Source organism: Saccharomyces eubayanus, chromosome V (genome assembly GCF_001298625.1).
Source record: "Saccharomyces eubayanus strain FM1318 chromosome V, whole genome shotgun sequence".
Lineage (NCBI taxonomy): Eukaryota > Fungi > Ascomycota > Saccharomycetes > Saccharomycetales > Saccharomycetaceae > Saccharomyces > Saccharomyces eubayanus.
In genome coordinates, this window is record NC_030980.1 from 391,646 (window position 1) to 410,493 (window position 18,848).

General features: G+C 40.3%; 10 protein-coding genes across 10 annotated transcripts; 3 read left to right on the forward strand and 7 right to left on the reverse strand.

The window, feature by feature from the left end:
* Window positions 1-315: 315 nt before the first annotated feature.
* Window positions 316-3,432, reverse strand: BOI2 (Boi2p; the record flags this gene model as incomplete). Its single annotated transcript, XM_018364709.1, has 1 exon — window positions 316-3,432. One exon carries the CDS (start codon window positions 3,430-3,432, stop codon window positions 316-318), a length of 3,117 nt encoding a protein of 1,038 aa, XP_018222781.1.
* A 590-nt stretch (window positions 3,433-4,022) lies between these two features.
* On the reverse strand, window positions 4,023-4,598 carry SPR6 (Spr6p; the record flags this gene model as incomplete). Its single annotated transcript, XM_018364710.1, has 1 exon — window positions 4,023-4,598. One exon carries the CDS (start codon window positions 4,596-4,598, stop codon window positions 4,023-4,025), a length of 576 nt encoding a protein of 191 aa, XP_018222782.1.
* A 503-nt stretch (window positions 4,599-5,101) lies between these two features.
* On the reverse strand, window positions 5,102-5,914 carry SLX8 (SUMO-targeted ubiquitin ligase complex subunit SLX8; the record flags this gene model as incomplete). Its single annotated transcript, XM_018364711.1, has 1 exon — window positions 5,102-5,914. The coding sequence occupies one exon, from the start codon at window positions 5,912-5,914 to the stop codon at window positions 5,102-5,104; it is 813 nt and encodes a 270-aa protein (XP_018222783.1).
* A 605-nt stretch (window positions 5,915-6,519) lies between these two features.
* On the forward strand, window positions 6,520-7,404 carry RPL23B (60S ribosomal protein uL14; the record flags this gene model as incomplete). The annotated part of the gene is made up of 2 exons (XM_018364712.1): window positions 6,520-6,561; window positions 7,033-7,404. The coding sequence occupies 2 exons, from the start codon at window positions 6,520-6,522 to the stop codon at window positions 7,402-7,404; spliced, it is 414 nt and encodes a 137-aa protein (XP_018222784.1).
* A 305-nt stretch (window positions 7,405-7,709) lies between these two features.
* On the reverse strand, window positions 7,710-8,816 carry SHO1 (osmosensor SHO1; the record flags this gene model as incomplete). The annotated part of the gene is made up of 1 exon (XM_018364713.1): window positions 7,710-8,816. One exon carries the CDS (start codon window positions 8,814-8,816, stop codon window positions 7,710-7,712), a length of 1,107 nt encoding a protein of 368 aa, XP_018222785.1.
* Window positions 8,817-9,275: 459 nt separating this feature from the next.
* On the reverse strand, window positions 9,276-10,631 carry AVT6 (aspartate/glutamate transporter; the record flags this gene model as incomplete). Its single annotated transcript, XM_018364714.1, has 1 exon — window positions 9,276-10,631. The coding sequence occupies one exon, from the start codon at window positions 10,629-10,631 to the stop codon at window positions 9,276-9,278; it is 1,356 nt and encodes a 451-aa protein (XP_018222786.1).
* A 284-nt stretch (window positions 10,632-10,915) lies between these two features.
* Window positions 10,916-11,650, forward strand: SCS2 (phosphatidylinositol-binding protein SCS2; the record flags this gene model as incomplete). Its single annotated transcript, XM_018364715.1, has 1 exon — window positions 10,916-11,650. One exon carries the CDS (start codon window positions 10,916-10,918, stop codon window positions 11,648-11,650), a length of 735 nt encoding a protein of 244 aa, XP_018222787.1.
* An 887-nt stretch (window positions 11,651-12,537) lies between these two features.
* GLO3 (ADP-ribosylation factor GTPase-activating protein) lies at window positions 12,538-14,016 on the reverse strand (the record flags this gene model as incomplete). The annotated part of the gene is made up of 1 exon (XM_018364716.1): window positions 12,538-14,016. The coding sequence occupies one exon, from the start codon at window positions 14,014-14,016 to the stop codon at window positions 12,538-12,540; it is 1,479 nt and encodes a 492-aa protein (XP_018222788.1).
* Window positions 14,017-14,466: 450 nt separating this feature from the next.
* Window positions 14,467-16,032, forward strand: YCK3 (casein kinase YCK3; the record flags this gene model as incomplete). Its single annotated transcript, XM_018364717.1, has 1 exon — window positions 14,467-16,032. One exon carries the CDS (start codon window positions 14,467-14,469, stop codon window positions 16,030-16,032), a length of 1,566 nt encoding a protein of 521 aa, XP_018222789.1.
* A 648-nt stretch (window positions 16,033-16,680) lies between these two features.
* Window positions 16,681-18,402, reverse strand: DSE1 (Dse1p; the record flags this gene model as incomplete). The annotated part of the gene is made up of 1 exon (XM_018364718.1): window positions 16,681-18,402. The coding sequence occupies one exon, from the start codon at window positions 18,400-18,402 to the stop codon at window positions 16,681-16,683; it is 1,722 nt and encodes a 573-aa protein (XP_018222790.1).
* Window positions 18,403-18,848: the final 446 nt, after the last annotated feature.

Consider the following 18,848-nt stretch of genomic DNA (forward strand, 5'->3'; position numbering starts at 1 on the left):
GCCTTCGCGAAGGCGATTTTCAACAAATCCAGGCACATCTGTAAAGGGTCCTAAGAGTCCTGCAAGTGGAAAACACCGACGTCGAAGTGTTTATATAGTTATCTTTGGTTGGTTTCATTTGAAGAATTTATATATGGTTACAATCCCCAATCAGGGAGCGGATAAAAGTATATAGAATAATTAGTAGGTGTACTGTTGTCAGTACTTTTTTTTTTCAGATTCAGTGATTTTTAGCTTATGGAAAAAAAAGCAATTGAAGTTGACAAACGCAAACAAGTACGCCCCAAAGCTCTTCTTCTTCACATAGCTTTGGAACTATATTTTGCCACCCTTGTGTTCAAAATTTTGCCCGAAGTAGTCCTCCTCCGTTACGAGTTTATTCTTCTTATCTGGCCCCCGCATACTGTTGTTGCGAGCCAGTCCAGGAGATAACATCCCAGAAGCCAGTAAGAAAGGACTAGAAAACCCATTTGAGCCAATGGTTGTATTGGTAGCGGAGGACAGATTTGGAGTAGATATGGTATTGTCTTCATCGGAAGTCCGTTGGGTGGAAGCAGAAATTGTACGGTCAGCTTGACTTTGGTTACCATCTTGATGATGTTGTTGCTGTTGTTGTTGATCCCATAACAATTGGTCCTCGTCTTCTTCGTTTTCCAAAATTTGCTGTTCTCTTATCTTGGTCTCCTCTCTTGCTTCTGCTAGCATTTCTTGTGCTTTGCTCAAGGAAACCGTTGGAGTAGTATAAGAACTAATGACTGGAACTGAAGTGTCAATGTCAATAGTAGTCTTGATCAATGCAGCCATCCAACCCCTCATTTCCTCTTTACTTTCCATCGCAAAGTAATGAGTGCGAGGCTGTGTAAATGTTAAGCCTTTCTTCGAACCTGGCTGTGGAGGTAGTAGTTTAAAACAATATCGACCTTTACCTGTACTAGCAGCATATAATGAAACCAGTTTGTCGTCTTCCTTAGCGGGTATAACACGGTGCGCTGTGACGTCAATAAGACCCCTTTCTCTTGTGTCCGTTGTGGAACTGAAATAGGATAATCTGGTACCATGCAGTGTGAAGAATCTCGTCTTCCAAGTACTCATAGCGCCGCTTCCCTTCTTGCTCATCCAACCTGAAAAGTCTGCATTTTTCATTGCTTCTTTGACGCCAATGTTTCTTAGCCCTTCCACAAACGCCGATGTTTGTTTTTTCTTTGCCAAAGGTCTCGTAGTCATTTGGCGCAAACTTTTTCCCTTGAGGGTCTCACCCTTGACAGCCTCACTAACAGACCTCTTGTTTTTATCATCCTTTACAACTTCTGTAAAATCCTCATGAATAGCGTCTTTGGCGCTGACAGATCTTGCTTTTGATTTGTCCTTGGAAGATTTGTTATCGGTTGGGGATAGTGGCGTTGAAGCCATAGAATTTTTTTCAGGACTTGGTGAAGAACGAGCCGCATTTTCAGTGAACTGTTGTCTAAAGGGACTTAGCATAAAAGTGCTTTTTCTGAATGAACTGGTTCTTGATGCGCTACTGCTTCTTTTTAAAGAGGAGTTCCTTTTGGGATCACCTTTGGATTTTGAAGATAACAAGGAAGAATGTCTCGTCGGTTTTTTCTTCTTTTCATTGTCTTGTATTGGCCTAGCATTACTCATTGATGCGATTGTAGACCCATCGGCGTATATGCTGGATGTGGGTCTTTCGAGTGTATCCATCGTTTCTTGGAAGTGCTCTTCCTCACCACTGGAATAAGAAGATTTTCTGTTGAAAGAGTCAACAGCATATCCTGAATAAAGAACGGAATTTCTATTTGCAGATACTGTATTTGTGTCTTTCGTTTTGTCTGCAGAATTTGAAATTGCTTTAAGAGTGGAGGGAGGAATAGGAGACAATGGCCTCCCGTTCCCTTGGTTGTTTTTGGAAAGTGCAAAACGGGAATTTGAATTAGAATTCGATGAAGATTGGTCGGTATACAAATTTTTTTTTGAGTCCGAGTAAGATGAACTTGGTGATTGCCATGAATGTAATTGGGTGGGAGACGGTGAGGCCTTTCTATTACTTAGGAGGGGTGACTTGGGAGGTTGTGCAGGGCTTGGATAAGATGGAGGTTTGGGTGCCCTTCTTGGGGAAACAAACAAATATTCATTACTAGCAATTTCTTCTACAACTTGAGGAATCTGAATTTTTGGAGTAGCACTGGAATCGCCTTCTTGAGTATCAAGAACTAAAGATTTCGGTCTATGTTTACCTGTTGAAGAATTTCTGTTACCTTGAGGGGTAGCAGTAAAATTCTGTTGTGATGGAAGGTCATCTAACGACTGTGAAGTTTTTCTGACATGGCCCCTGTAGGATACCCTCTGGTCGACGTTCGCAGGAGGCATCAATTGGTTGTAACTGTTAGTGTTATTATTAGCCTTGCTAACTCTGTTAAATGAGTGACCATTTGTCCTAATTGCCTCTTTGATTTTTTCAATTTCTTTGAAAATCTCAAATCTTGTACCAAAGGAATTTATATCTAGCTCTTTTAAATGGACTAGTTCTAGTTCTAATAAAATTCTACCTGATATCTTATGTTTTTGAAACCTAGAGGCGGATTGGACATCATATCCTTCCATGATAAAATATGCTGTTATTTCTTCAGGTGTCCACATTTCCGCTTCAACAGGGTTCAGTTTGGTAGTGTCGATGCCATTAATGAAAGTAGCTTGTGTGCCCATACTGTTGCTTAAAGGCTTAGTAGATCCGCTGGTTGTTGGCTTGTTGTTCGCTTCGATCACGTCCAGCCCATCGGTCGTAGATAAAATTGTTTCATGAGTTATGCTATGAGCTTCGTCCCTGCTTGAAGCGATAGAGCGATCCGGAGCGCCCTCGGAGCCTTCATTAAACTCCCGTAAGGCATTATCTATATCACTCATTGTATTTTTCAAGGACAGGTTTCTGTCAAGTTTGCCATTAGTATTTCTTGAAATGGAGGCAGCAGTTTCAATCGGTTGTGGAGTGGGTAATTCACTGGTGGAGTCGTTTTCATTGATAAACGTGCTAGAGAGAAGAGGATCTTCGTGTGCCAATGGGCTATACACTCTCTTGGTAGACTTGGCTCTCATTAGCGTTGGGGTCCTATCCACCGTTATCTTTTGGGTGAATACAACTGGATATAACCCTTCTTCGTTGGTTCTCAGATTACGTCCAAAATACCAGCCATCTTTGTATATTTCATCGTCAGTTATCACTTTGATCTTGTCACCAGGTTTCATATCTAGTTCATCTTCCATTCGCTTATAATACTCGTTGATGGCAATGTACGTGGGAAAATTGCCACCCTCACGCCCGCTTATACTCCCTTTATTATCATACTCCGGTGACAGAGTTTGGGACGCATCTTTGTTCTCACCAACAGACGTATTGAGCTGTGAGAGAGCAGGTGTTTCTCTTTCACTGCTCATCTGGAATGCCTAAAGCTTGCTGCAAAATAACTAAATGTATTTCAGTGAACTGTAACCACAATAAAAAATCAATGGTAAAGAAGTGGTTAACAGTACTTCTAATAGTTCTAAAAGATACTAGATAGAAATAAGTTACGAAAATATAAAACAACAAACAGCACTAGTAAAATCTGTCCTCTTTTAAATATTAGAAGAGTTCCTTGGGCTAAACTGTTCGCTTATCGTGAGATCAGATAGCACTAAATATTAATATCCGGCTTAGTCTTAACGCTTAGAACAGGACACGTCGCTTTCTGTTTGGTAAACTTGTTCTGATACAATCCAAGTTTTTGAATAGCGGCTGTGATAAGTTTAGTTTTTTCTTTAAAATCGAACCACTACTCCTCCTTCCCTTTTCAAACCGCATCGATCTGGAGCAAGCGATGAGGAAAAGAACCACGTGACTGGAAAAAGAGCTATATCTTTAAAAAGGGATATTTTAGTTATTGTGTGGATTGACGTTGTGGTGAGAGCTTATACATTTATAAAAGTATTGAGTTCTTATTCAGTTACTACACCAACCTTTCTTTTTGAAGTTGTCCCTATTGCTCTCAAAAATACAAGGATGAAAAATCATCGGCAATATTGTCAAGAAAGCGTGAAGAGGACCCAAGCCAATCGAGTGCAACTGACTGGTCATGACTGAGTTTAGTCAGTGGGCTTGGGAAGAGAGTGGCTTGTTGACACGCACATCTCTCTCCAGGTTTGGGGTGAACGCCATGTTTTATGCCGTGGAGCGGACATCTCGCACCTCTCAAATCTCTAATTCCTGCAAAATTTCCGAAACGCAGAGTTACGGGGCCGGACAAGCAGCCTTGTTCTAACGTGACCGGTTTCCTTGATTTTTTCTGCTTCTTTAGGAATTTCTTGATGTGAGTCTTTTTCTTCCTGCTCGGAATGTATCCCTGTATATATGTTTGCTGTCTCTTCGTATCATATGCGCCCTGCAGTAGCAACTCAATCATTCTGCTATTTTGGATATCCTGGATATCATCGCTTTTCCTCTTGAGCAATAGTTCCGCGGTAAAGGGAGACTTTGCATTTTGAAGGCAGTTACCGGTATGCAATGGGTAAATCCACTGGAAATTGGAGGAAGAGTATGATTGCCATAAATATGAAACAACCATAAGCAAGCTCGGAATAGTGTAAAACCCGAAACAAAAAATTAGCCACAGGAATAGAGAGATAATCCTGACTTTTTAGTTATATGTGTTTTGAAGATCTTAAATGGTTTCCTTTTTTTATATGATACGTTTAATTCTGGTTATGTGACTTGCTCCAACTTTCTTCGCTTCAGTTATGTAGCCGCTATACAGCAATAAACGGGAATAAATATCGCTAATCATTTTGTAAATTGACAACTGATTGTGGCGATCAACATTTTCTTTTCAATTCCCTTTTTTTCATCTCCAGCCATTTTTGTGTAGATGATTCATTTTTTCGGACTTTGGACTAACTAATTTCCTTGCTTGCAGAAAAACAATGGGAGGCCAAAGAGCAAACGAGAAATTGGGATAACGCCAATGAAGAAATCATATCTGCTGGTGAGAGCCAGCTGCTCGATACACTATTTGTTGTGGGAATATGCATGCAATATATGTAAATAGAGAAAAGATAGACTGATATGCAGCTAGCTTTTCGCTTTCTTCTTGACTTGTTTTTTCCTTAGTATTATCATCCTTACGTCTTTCAAATACACTTTACTTCTGCAAAGTGCACAGTGGCCGAACTGCCTGCAGGTTCTGGAACTGTTAACCATTTGAAAAAGGCATGAACAACAAAATACATGGCCACATAAGGTCATGAGAGCAGTCTCTGGCGGATCGAAGCAAATCGGGCACCGATAGTCCTTGGCCGCACCATATTCCTTGGGAGGCGTTTTGTTTTCGTCTTGAAAATCCTCATCTGATATTTCCAACACTTGCTGCTCTTCGGCGTCTAAGTCTATGGCTTCTGCAGTCAAGTCGACAGTTCGTCCCTTGATATTTGTAGCAGATTTTATTAATGGTGGTATTTCTTGAGAGATGAGAGAAGCACTTGAAGGGTCTGCTGTTTGTGAAGGAACTTCTACTGTATGCGCCTCCCCATCGTGTGTTGTGGCAGCATTATTGCCGTTCGCATCCGATCCCCCGTTATCTGCTGTTCTCCCATCATTCCTGGTGGTAATGTCCGGAGCGGCGCTTGCAGTACTGTTACCAGAGCCTTCTTCGAGTGCCCTGAACAGAGATGTGTCATCGTCCTCGGAAACATTATCGAAAAATCTTTCTCCGACAACTTCAACTGCTGCTTCTGAGTCTTCTTCACGGTTTTCTGCTACCCCATTATCTATGCTTGATAAGCAGCTCTCATCCTCATCACCGTTATGCTCTATCGGTTCTATTCTCGCCCTCTTGATTCGTAGGTTTTCATCTTCTAAACCTTGGTTATCAGGCCCACTTGTCATACAAATAGTTGTTCTATTTCCTTGTTGATTGATTCCCTAATTATTCTTAGTCCTGCAAGAAAAGGGAGGTGAACAAAAAATCTAAAAGGCAAATACATAACTAGTGTTTTCTAACATTATGATACAATAAATTATTTCTTTTCGCCTGTGAAACATTCTATTACTGAATGGACGAGAATTAAGGGTCGTTTTTTTGCCCTGTTATTGCACCCAAACCTTTTTACACCCATACCTTTTATATCTGCTGCTCTTATTTTCAGATTTTTTTTCCGAGTGGAGAAGGTTGTTCCCTCTTCTGCATTCAGCCTGCCGGGAGTCTCTAACACGCTTCTTCTCCTCTGCCGCCGGCTAGTCAATTCCATCGGCATCCTTGGTAAGGTTAGTGGGAATGTGACGGGCAGTCTCCTTTCTAGGCAGAGGGGCTAGTGCCAACATGCACCGGCCAGGCTCGTCGTCCTTTTAGTTCTACCGGAAGAAATCATAGTTTCTTTTCAGTCGAAAGAGAGTTATAATCAAGAAGTATATTAGATTTGAAATATTGAACAAGTGGATTTTTACAGCTATTTCACAAGCAATCGAGAAATCACGATAATAATACAGCAAAAATGTCAGGTAACGGTGCTCAAGGTACAAAATTCAGAATTTCTGTATGTTAAAATCCAAATGAGAGGATATATCATTATTATTAGACGAGATATGACCAACCATGAATTAAGAAATATTTTAAGACAGGATATCGTGACTGGGGTATTTAGTTTCTGAAACGAAAATAAGTAAAAGCGTGAATGTAGTGGATAGTATGAAACGAGAGATGTGAAAGATAATACAAGTAAGCTTGTAATGAGCGCGCCTGATGAGAGAATAGCAGATCGAATCATTCAAGACCAATCAAGCGTCCAAATGAAACTCTTTTGGGTTGATAGAGGAAAGACGATATCAGTCTTGTTTAAAAACTTACTAGTAATCCAGAAACGCCGAAAACATTCCATCACGAACTTGTCCAAAGAAATATATGTGTCAGGTCATTGTCTCAAATGTCTATTAACAAGAAATCAATTTACTAACAAATCAACTGTTTGGTCACTTTTATGTGTTCCTTATGTTCTTTTATCAAATAGTTAGGTTTACCAGTCGGTGCCATCATGAACTGTGCTGACAACAGTGGTGCTAGAAACTTGTACGTCATTGCTGTCAAAGGTTCTGGTTCTAGATTAAACAGATTGCCAGCCGCCTCTTTAGGTGACATGGTTATGGCCACTGTTAAGAAAGGTAAGCCAGAATTGAGAAAGAAGGTTATGCCAGCTATTGTTGTCCGTCAAGCTAAGTCTTGGAGAAGAAGAGACGGTGTCTTTTTGTACTTCGAAGACAATGCCGGTGTCATCGCCAACCCAAAGGGTGAAATGAAGGGTTCTGCCATCACCGGTCCAGTCGGTAAGGAATGTGCCGATTTGTGGCCAAGAGTTGCTTCAAACTCCGGTGTTGTTGTTTAAATAAAATTTCGAAAAAAATTCTTTTAAATCATTATGTAACCTTTTAAAATATTAATAAGCAATACAACTCAAGTCACTTGACATGAGAGTGCATGTAGACATCGTTGGAGAATGCTACAACTCAATAATTCTTTATCTGAAAGTTTTAGTAAACGTAGTATAAAATGGATTTTCCTATAATTACAAAAACAAGATATTCAAAAACATCATTAGTTAAACGTTTGTATCGGCAAAGACGTTCCGTTCATTATTTATTTTATTTTTTGGATTGTGAGAGTTACGTTGCAGTGATACAGACTAGTCAATCAACGATGCATTTCTTCGGGGCTATCAATTAACTGAACATAATTACTTGGAATAATTCCTGTTTCACCATTTGCTCTTCTTGCCTTCCACCACCTACCTTCAATGTCAGAGACTTGTAGAATTTCGTTTTGTTCGAATGAAATTTCGTAAGCATCATCGCCATCTGCGTCGTAGGGATATAACGCCTTTGCCTTGTATACAAAGTTGTCATCGCCTATATCGCTATACAGCCCCAAAGTGTCACCCATTGTAGTTTCCGTGTTACCGTTAGAGAAGTCTGTATCAAACGTATGACCGGCATTAGTATTTGCAGTTTGATTGTTGTTGTCGTCGTTAGCATCTTTGGCGTTACTAGTACTGTTGATACGTTGTTGTAAAGTGTTTAAATGATCATTCACGGCATCCGATGTATTGGGCTGGGTATTCTCAAAGCCAGCTAATGCTGTAGACGATACGTAGTGTGAGTGTGATGGTTGCTGTTGTGGATATCCATCAAAGTGTGTCGCGTAACCTGAATCTCGGGCAGCATCATTATATACATTATTTTGATAAGGTGTTGTGATTCTATTACCTCTACGACGAGCTCTGTGAAGCGAATTCTCCAATGGGGAAGGTCTGATACCTTTGATGGAAAACGAATCAATCCATCTGTTAGTTGGAGAAGCATTGTCGCCACCATAGTACAAAATCCAGATCAAGTTTATGATTGATAGTAAGATGATACCGGCAGAAGCTGCAGCCTTCTTGGATCCATCTGCATACACCAAGTTTGTTGCACTGTTTGTATTATATACGAATGCCACCGCGATAGACGTAGTGAGGAAAATCCTGTAATGATCGACTAAATCAAAACAATAGAACAGAATCAGCGAGCAAATGACCAGAAACTGATAGACTATCCCCCACCAAGTGAAACGTGGGAAGGACTCTTTAGTGGATGCAGAAGAGATGGAACCCGCAATGGCGATGACCCATGAGACGAGGGCCAACGATATTGAAGATATAGCGAACGGATCAGCATAGAAGTTCTTCATATTGAAGGAATGGTCAGTGGCCATACGTGTGGCCTTGCGAGGAGGGGGTCTTATCTTGGATGACACCGACATGCTTCAGGAACGTGCTTAGGTGCTTTCAAAAATGGCGTTGATCTATAATTTTCAAACGCAGTTTCTAAACTAGTAAGCTAGCTATAGTAAAAGCGTGTTTCCCTTTGACAGTTTTGCTAGTTGAGTAAAGCTGGTGTAATAGACAGTGGCACCTCAGAGAAAACGGGGCTCAATGATTCTGCTAGAACTACTATGTTCTTTGCATATAGCAGCAATCGCTGAAATTTTTCTACTACGTATAGAGCAAAAGGCCGACTCCGAAACCAGTAAGTTGGTTGTGTAAATAAAATAGACGCGTTGGGAATGTAAAACGCGATTGGGAATTCTAGATTAACGTAGGTGCGGTGGGGGTTATATTAATAGGATGTTACGCGGGTATGTAGGTTCAAGGGTCTATGTACGTATAAAGTGGGGAGAGGGGCGGAGTGCGATAAATAAGTGGATATAGTTTTGCTTGCTCTAGTTTAGTTTAAGAGCTGCCGTCAGGCAGGTAACCATGATTAGTAGCCCCAAAATAAAGAGGGCAAGGCCGGAATACTTGAAAAGTCTCGTTGGGAGGGGCATATCCGCCTTGTGCTCTGTTCCTATTAGCTTGTAGCCAAATAGCCCCGGCAAAATAAATGAGATAGAGGTTGAACCAGTGGCACCCACGATGGCTAGCACATGGGCCAACGATGATACTGAGATTGCGACGCAGTACGACGCAACCAGGATACCACACGTTATGATGATAAAGCTCTTGCCCCTCAAAGGAGTGTCCTTGGGTTGGTAAATCGGCTCTTCTTCGATGACCTCGTTGATGTCCAGGCTATTGTTAAGGATCAACGGGGAGCTTTCGTTGGGGCCAGCGAGACCAGTGGGGCCAGCCACCGATGTAGTACTTGTAGTAGCATTCTCCTCTGTAAAGTATTGTAAAATCTGGTGGATGGAGGCTCTCGCTGGATGGCACTGTAGCGGGAAGGCCAGCATCACAAGCAGCACGATCGCTATTCTGCCAACGGTACTCGAGACACTTTGTGGGTAAAGCATGATGATGTTTCCGATGATGTTGTCACCAAACGTTAGATAGCCGGCGCAACCGATGGCGATATACAAGGCGAGGGCCAAAGAGATAGAAATAAGCGGGATCTTCATCACATGCTCGAACCGGACCGACTTCTGCTCATTGATTATCGAGAACATGTTGTGGTGGCATGTGTAGGCGAAGACGAAAATGGGTAGAGTGTTCAGCATGTTCAAGTCGTGCGATTGACGTGGGAAGAAGTACGAGACCCGGCCTTTCAACTTTAAGATCTCGTTCGAGGGAGCCACATAGTGCACCAGCACCAAGACACACAGGTACGCAACAGAGGAGATGGCCACCATCGAGGCGTACCTCAGCGAGTTCAATTTCTTCAAAAACGACAGCGGAGCCACGAAGAAAAGCATGATCAGCGATATTTGCACGTTCCTACTCAGCAGCCACGCATTCCCGGTCCACGTGGACATGATCTGGGGCATCAAGTCCCCAACCACAATCATGTACGAAACCCCAACCCCAAAACATTTGACCGCGATTGCCAAATCAAACACAATGCTCAAGCTTGGGTTGATCAGCCGAGTCAACGCACTAAAGGAAGCCTTCCCGGGCGCTACGTACCTGGCTACACGGGCTTGTATGAACAGACTCTGCATGGCACACGCCCCACAAATCACAATCATCACCACTCCGGGCACTAGCCCAAACGGCTTGAAGGCATACGGCATGGCCAAAATTCCAGCACCGCACGCCGTGTGCAACAGCGTCAATACGCCAGATCTAATACTAGTCACCATAATGCTCGTTGTCTCCTGATTCTAGTCTGTCTACGCTGTCTGGCACGTAATTTAACGCTGTTTATACTTGTAGTCGCTAAAGATAAGCTCTCAGATCCCTTAAACGTGCGTGGTGATCTGCCTTCTCGCCCTCACTTTTTTTTTCGCTTGTTGTTTTCCCAAGGTGAATAGTCGATCGGGATTTTTAGCAGAAAGTGCATTGTGTAATGTGTGGTATGTTTTGACGCATAGGGTGTGTTAGTAGTCTAGGTAAAAGGGTATTCTGCAATTTCCACGAACTAAATATGTCAGCTGTTGAAATCTCCCCCGATGTGTTGGTGTACAAGTCTCCATTGACGGAGCAATCGACGGAATACGCTAGTATTTCCAACAACTCAGACCAGACCGTTGCATTCAAGGTCAAGACCACAGCTCCCAAGTTCTACTGCGTAAGACCTAACGCGGCGGTCGTGGCCCCTGGCGAGACGATCCAGGTCCAGGTCATCTTCCTGGGTCTGACTGAAGAGCCTGCCGCGGACTTCAAGTGTCGTGACAAGTTTCTGGTTATTACGTTGCCTTCTCCTTACGACCTCAATGGAAAGGCTGTGGCAGACGTTTGGTCTGACTTGGAAGCTGAATTCAAACAACAGGCCATCTCCAAAAAAATAAAAGTTAAATACTTGATAAGTCCAGACGTACGTCAACCATCGAACCAAAATACACAGGATAGCAAGGATGTCGTTGAGCCCGTGGCCCAAGAAAGTGCGCCAAGGGAAGATTTTTCAATGGTAGACGAAAAAGAAAGCCCTGTTGAACTGGAAACCGAGCCACCTGTTCAAATAAAGAAAGAAGAAGTTCCACCTGCCATCCAGGAAACTGTTTCCCAAGAAAATGAGAAGCACGCCTCTAACAGCGCTCCAACTACAAAGAGCCAAATAAAGGAACCTGCAACCCTGCCTGCAGAAAACGAATCCTCCAGCATGGGTCTATTCATATTGGTTGCGCTTCTTATCTTGGTTTTGGGTTGGTTCTACAAATAACAAGGTAGAAAATTAAGGATATAGCTATATTCTAAATATATTTGTATGCTTTTTGCCCTTTTCTTCCTTTTCGTCTCTTTGTTGTTTTTTTCTGTTTCTTACAAGCTCCTTTTATTGTTTCCTTTCCCAATTGTATTACAATCTACCAGTGTAAAGGGACCAAACCATACCTTTTTAATTTTTTATATAATATTATTTTTTTGTGTACGAAAATAATTGACAATTATATTACTATCCTAAGTTAAATTCTATGCCGTTTCTGCATACTTTTTCGTATCTTTAGACTGACAGGTGCCATCTGCGCTCAGTCTTCTTCATTAATCGCAAACATGTGAGGTGGGGGTCCAGCAGATATGAGGAGGGGGCCTGTTAATGCACGCTAAGAAAGATCTCATGAGGGGTGGAGACCAAATTGGTTTATAAAACTGTATGTGTCTGTCTAATCGTCTTGACTTGCAGTAAATCTGAGCGCTGAACGTGTTAACATGAACTCAATATACTGGTTTTTTACGACTCTAGAACCTTAACAGGTGCAAGGTAAGGAAACGTTACAAAACGTGGACCACGGCCCCTTTGCTGTATTGATGGTTTCGACTCGAGTTCATCTAACGAATGATGGCATATATTCTAAATGCGACTTGCCCACTGCGATGCGGCAATGTGTGCATAATGTCAACAAAACCAACACTCCAGATGCTCAAGAAGGTTTTGGCTTTTTAACACATCAAACTAAGATACAGAGGGGGGGCGAGGCAATTGCTATATGTAGATGTTGTGCACAAAAACCGTTTCTATGTACCGAACAGATATTCATTACGATATAAAACTGAAAAATAATAACAATAATAAGGAAAAAAAAGTTGTTTCAAGTAAAGAGGGATGTTGACTCACTTTCTTAGGTAGTCTCTCAGATAACTTCCTAATTTTTCCGCACCTTGTTCAACAACGTCTTTTAACATTTGTAATTCATCATCTGTAGTAGCATTGAAATCAATGAATCCATTACCGTTGGTATTGCGACCATCTAATGAACTGGATCCCATCCCGCCCACATCACCATTGATCGGGTTACCATATTCGTCTACTTCTTCGCCAAAATACGAGGATGATGAGATCGATGTGGCATTATCAAACGTCTTTAACTTATCATGTGCTTCCTTGTTGACCACCTCATCAAATGAACCACGACCAAAAAGCTGATCGGAAGATATAGCCTTTTGTGTGCCGTATCTTTCAGCAATTCTTCCTGTATATCTTGGACCCTGGGCTACTTTTTGAGATTCCTTTTGCTGTTTGGCTAAATCGTTAGCGTCATTCATGGTCATACCAAATCCTAATTTAGCAAACTTCGGTGTTAGAGTATCTTGATGCTGGTTTCTATTTGTATCAGAGTTGCTTGGAGCATCATTCAAGAAGTCACTAAATTCATCAGGCTGTGTATTCATATCATCTATACTGTCATTATTGTTGCTTTTGCTGCCGCTATTGATGAATTGGGAATCGTAATCATTTTGTCTAACCTTGGCGTTAGAAGATGTATTGGTGAATTCATCATCCTTTTCTTGTTGAGCGTCTTTTTCGAACTGGTCGAACAAATCATCAGCTTGCGATTTGTCCACTTTCTTAGCAGTTAATCTTGTGGGCTTTCTTGCTGATGATAAAATCGAGTGTTTTTTTTTGTCCGAAGAGTTCAATACCGGCTTTTTTCTGCTTGCTGTTAAGATCGAGCTTCTTGCCTTGGTCGCTGTAGTCTTTGGGGTATTATTGGAGGCTAGTGAACCTGAACTTACATTAATCTTAGAACTAGAATTGGAATTTGAGTTTGGTTTTTGCCAATTGGAGAAAAAGTCATCAACGCTGTTTTCTTTAGAATTCGATCTAGAGGCATCGGAATCGGTGTCCAATGGAGAATCCGTATCGTCTTGGCCATTCAAGACCAAAGCCGATGGGTACAATTCCATATCCTTTTGGACCTTTTTGTCCAGGTGCAGCTTATATTTTTTGGCCACAGGGCTCGTGTATTTTGTCTTGGCGTCAATATTTGCAGTGTTCAATAGCTGTTTCCCGTTGTTCTTTAAAAAGAAGTCACGAGCCTTATGGTTCCCACCTAGCTTGAATCTTCTCAGATTATTAATTGTCCATTTGTCCAACGTAGAAGACTTTACAAAAGTTATATGAACACCCATATTTCTATGCACGGCAGAGCATTGGATACACAGCATTACACCAAAGGGGACTGATGTCCAGGTGGGATTCTTGTTCCCACAATCAAAGCAAACTCGATTTTCCATGTTGTTACCTAGTTTCTGGAAAACTTGTTGAGTGGTTTGCTCCGTGGCGAAGGATTCTCCTTCATCGCTACTCATTGCTGTTAATATGTACGCTAACTCGTTTCAATATATTCAAAGCACCGGTCTAACAAAAGTCTACCTATTATCCTCAATATCACCTTGATCTCCTAATGTAATACACCAGCTAGATCTTGTTTATGCAAAAAAAAAGTTGCTTTTTCAAAAAATCGTCGCGTCGTGAAGAGTGATCAAACGACGTTATTTTTCCTTTTGTGTCATAGATAATAGCAATAGTAAGATTAAAATTTTAGGCATTCTTATTGGGGGTTGAAAGAGTAGCTTGGACAGTAGCAAAAGGACAGCATTTGCAGCACACTGGTACTGGTATTATTTGCTGTTTGTAGTTAGGAAGAAAATCCCATATCGCGAGAATTGTTTGCTATTTAGGGTATAAGTGTTGCAGTCCACTAGGTAAAAGTGATATCTCAATTTGAAGAAAAAGTATAAAAAAGAAGCAAGAGGAAGATGTCACAACGTTCCTCGCAACACATTGTAGGTATTCATTATGCTGTAGGTCCTAAGATTGGTGAAGGTTCTTTCGGGGTGATTTTCGAGGGGGAGAATATACTCCATTCTGGCCAATCCCAAACTGGCAGCAAGAGAGACTCCAGCATAATAATGGCGAACGAGCCCGTCGCAATCAAATTCGAACCGCGGCACTCGGATGCTCCTCAATTGAGAGACGAGTTCAGAGCCTACAGGATATTGAATGGCTGTGTCGGAATCCCTCATGCTTATTATTTCGGCCAAGAAGGTATGCATAACATTCTGATCATAGATTTACTGGGGCCCTCGTTGGAGGATCTTTTTGAATGGTGTGGGAGAAAGTTTTCCGTCAAAACAACTTGTATGGTAGCCAAGCAGATGATTGATAGAGTGAGAGCAATTCATGAGCATGATTTGATTTATCGCGATATTAAACCCGATAATTTTTTAATTTCTCAATACCAAAGACTATCACCTGAAGGGAAGGTCACCAAGTCATGCGCCTCTTCTTCTAATAATGATCCTAATTTAATTTATATGGTAGATTTTGGTATGGCAAAGCAATATAGAGATCCAAGAACTAAACAACATATACCCTACCGTGAAAGGAAATCATTGAGTGGTACTGCCAGATACATGTCTATCAATACTCACTTTGGTAGAGAGCAGTCGCGTAGAGATGATTTAGAGTCACTCGGTCACGTTTTTTTCTACTTCTTAAGGGGGTCTTTGCCATGGCAAGGTCTGAAAGCACCAAATAACAAATTGAAATACGAAAAAATTGGTATGACCAAACAGAAATTGAACCCCGATGATCTTTTATCAAACAATGCTATTCCGTATCAGTTTGCCACATATCTAAAATATGCACGTTCTTTAAAATTTGAGGAAGATCCCGATTACGATTATTTAATATCATTAATGGATGACGCCTTGAGATTGAACAATTTAGAGGATGATGGGCATTATGATTGGATGGAATTGAATAATGGCAAAGGCTGGAATATAAAAGTCAACAGAAGGGCTAACTTGCATGGGTACGGCAATCCGAATCCAAGGGCTAATGGTAACACGACAAGAAATAACACTAATATGAACTCAAAAACCCGAAATACTACGCCAGTGCCGACAGCTAAGCAACAAGCTCAAAACAGCAATAAGGACAATTCGAAATCTAGAATTTCATCAAACCCACAAAGTTTTATTAAACAACAACTTTTGAAGAAAAATGAGCCCAATAGTAAATATATTCCTGAAACACATTCAAATCTTCAACGACCAATGAAAAGTCAAAGCCAAACGTACGACTCTATCAGTCATCCCCAAAATTCACCATTTGTAACATATTCAAGCTTAAAACCCAATCCTAAAAGAAGTACTAACGAGCATAACTTACCAAATCACTATTCAAATTTCGCGAATAAGAATATCAATTACCAAAGCCAACACTACGAACAAGAAAACGATGTTTATTCAAGTAACGAAAATGAGACATTTTGTTCTAGGTTTTATAACTACTGTTGCTGCTGCTTTTGTTGCTGTTAATAAGGTAACTTTATCTTTCCTTTCTCCCATTTTCCTCTTTCTTGAACTTTTTTGTGTTTTCCTTTTCATTGTTTTCAATTCATGACTTTTTAAAATTGTATTTTTATTGTATTTCTGTTTCCCCTTTATTGGTTTTTATTTATCGTTTTAAGATAATCGAATATAAAGAAGATGAAAAAAATAACAAAAAGAAGAAAATGGGACAAGAAAGAAAAGTCAGCATATTGGTTTTCACTTCTGTATATTCTTTTGACCTACCTACTCCACCTACATTTTTTAATCCTCCATCAAAATTATTATTATATTATATCTATCTTTAAGTACTATATTATTGCATTTTTTCACTAGAATATACCTAACAATATGTAATTCATGATCAGGTAAGATTTACAGAACTAAAAAGAACCAGAAAGTCGTTTTACTGAATGTTTATATTTTGCCCCCGCAGCTTGTTTCCAAATCCTACAGACCCAAACTATACATAAAAATGTTCAGAACTGGCAAACAATAAAAAAAATCTCGTTAATCGTAGATATATTTTGATGTTGATTTATATTCCATGAAACCGTGAAGAGTGAATTTTCTTGATCATACCTCATATTAATATGAACAACGATCAAGTGACTGTAAAATGTAAGGACTCAAAAATTATATAGCAGTGGCGTCAATAGTAGACCCGCTTAAATACATGTCATTCATGGAATATATCCTTTTCGTAAGAACAACATCTTCTTGGTCACTGTGCAATCTACCTTCACCAATAGTATTTGCTGAAGAGCAATCCCAATTACCATTATTTGAGAACATATCGTCTGAATTATCCGTGAGACTTTGATCGCTTTCATTACAACATAATAAAACGGATGAATCAGAAATTTCGTTATTTGCAGTATCGTCAATGTCGATTGGTTTACCAGTGTTGACGTTGTATTTCACTTGACAGATTTGATGTAATCCCAGTTCACAGAAGTTGTCGAGAGTTATTAAACTTCCCTCATTCGTCGTCTCCAAGAACAAAAAACCACACCCTGTTCCCTTGAGCGAAGTCTCATTGCTCTCTAAGCATATTTTTTTATTATCCACACCGCTTACAATAATATTACCACATTGAAAGACTTCTTTGGTTAACAATGTTTCGTTTATCCCTTCTAGGTTAATTGAGTTAAACCCATGAATTAATTCCCCATATTTCATATTGTGTAAATTTTGCAAATCCCAGCAAATAACAAACCCCTGGTCGTCACTGCTATACAACAAACCTGTCTTTTTATCAAATTTTATTCTTTCAACGTACCCTTTATTCGCATTCAGTTCACAAACAGGTTTGCTGTCGCAAGACTGAATATCCCAAATTTGAATTTTATCGTTCAAACCCTGCGCAACGTAATGATTATCTATCCAGACACAATCCAAACTCGTGTTTTTCCTTCGCAAGTGGTCTTCACTTGTTCCAGTCACAGTGTTATTATCTAAAATATCTGGAATGTATAAGTTTGTCCTTAGATCGAGCAGCGAGACACCGTTTGGGCCAAACTTTGAACCAACCAAAGCCAATAAGAATGGATCGTAAAAGTCGTTAACAGCAAAGGAATTTATACCTGGGTATGACTGCAAAAATATAGGTGTTTTCATTGAATTCGTATTCGATTTCAAATCGTATATGAATAAAGAATCATTTAAAAGGGAAACAAAACCAGTTTTGTTCCATGGCGAAACCTTTAAAATCGGTGCTGTCTTTGGTGATATCTCTAGAATCGGCGTTGATGATGACACGGTAGACTTCAGGAACTTATTATGGTTAAACCTTTTTATTATCTTCGCACAACCCTTATATATCGAAGTAGATATCAAATTAACCACACCGTCTTGATGACCCGTCAAGATCAATTGATCATGGCTAGAATTTATCCGAGGGTTACGGAAAACACTAGGTGAGAAATCTGCCATAGGTAATAAGCAAATACAAGTAATGGGTGTGCCAGGAACACTGATTGTTTGTAACTCCTTTAGTTTTTTAACGCTGGAAATTTCGAAGAGTTTCAAGTTATCTTTATCGCTCATTGTGGATACTAGGACTATGTTGTCCACGATAGAGATATCTGAAGGTATGAACTGCTCCTCTTCATCAATACCGTATAATTTCCAGTAATCAGATCTTAATTTTTTTGTTGTGTAAAAGTCATTGAAGTTATCGGATGCCTTTCGTAAAATGGGTGAGTTCATTTTTGAAGTATTATTTTGCCACGATTTTTTATATGTGGATGAGGTTGTAATTGACTGTAAAACTTTCTTTTTCTCTGACCGCTTTTTGATATTAATGGCTGGTTGACGAAAAATGTTTGTTGGTTCGTAATACTTGGTATCTTGCATAATAATGATAATAGTACGTGCTGTTTCTATTACCGCTTTTTATTAGTTATTTCGAAGAAACTTGGTAAAAATGGAAAGGCAGGCAAGGAAAAGAACTAGAAAACCAAACACACAGGGGATACCTCCAGTCTTTTATATATTTTCAAAGAATACTACAGCTGTTTACGTAAACTGCAAGAACGCTTGTCCAGCTTTATCGTCATGGCTACAAGCCAAGCCCTCCCCACTTGACCAGCCAAGCCAACATTCTTCCAGCAATTACTGCCCCATAACAAATAAACAAAGTAACTCACCCAGATACAGCACCCATTAATGAGGTCAAGGCATTTTCTGTTTGTATTGTTTACGTTTTAATGTTTATTTGTTTTGGAAAGCTTACTGCTGGTTTGTTTACATTTGAGAAGTGAAAAAAAAAAGTTTTTTGCTGGCACGCTTCTGCCGCACAG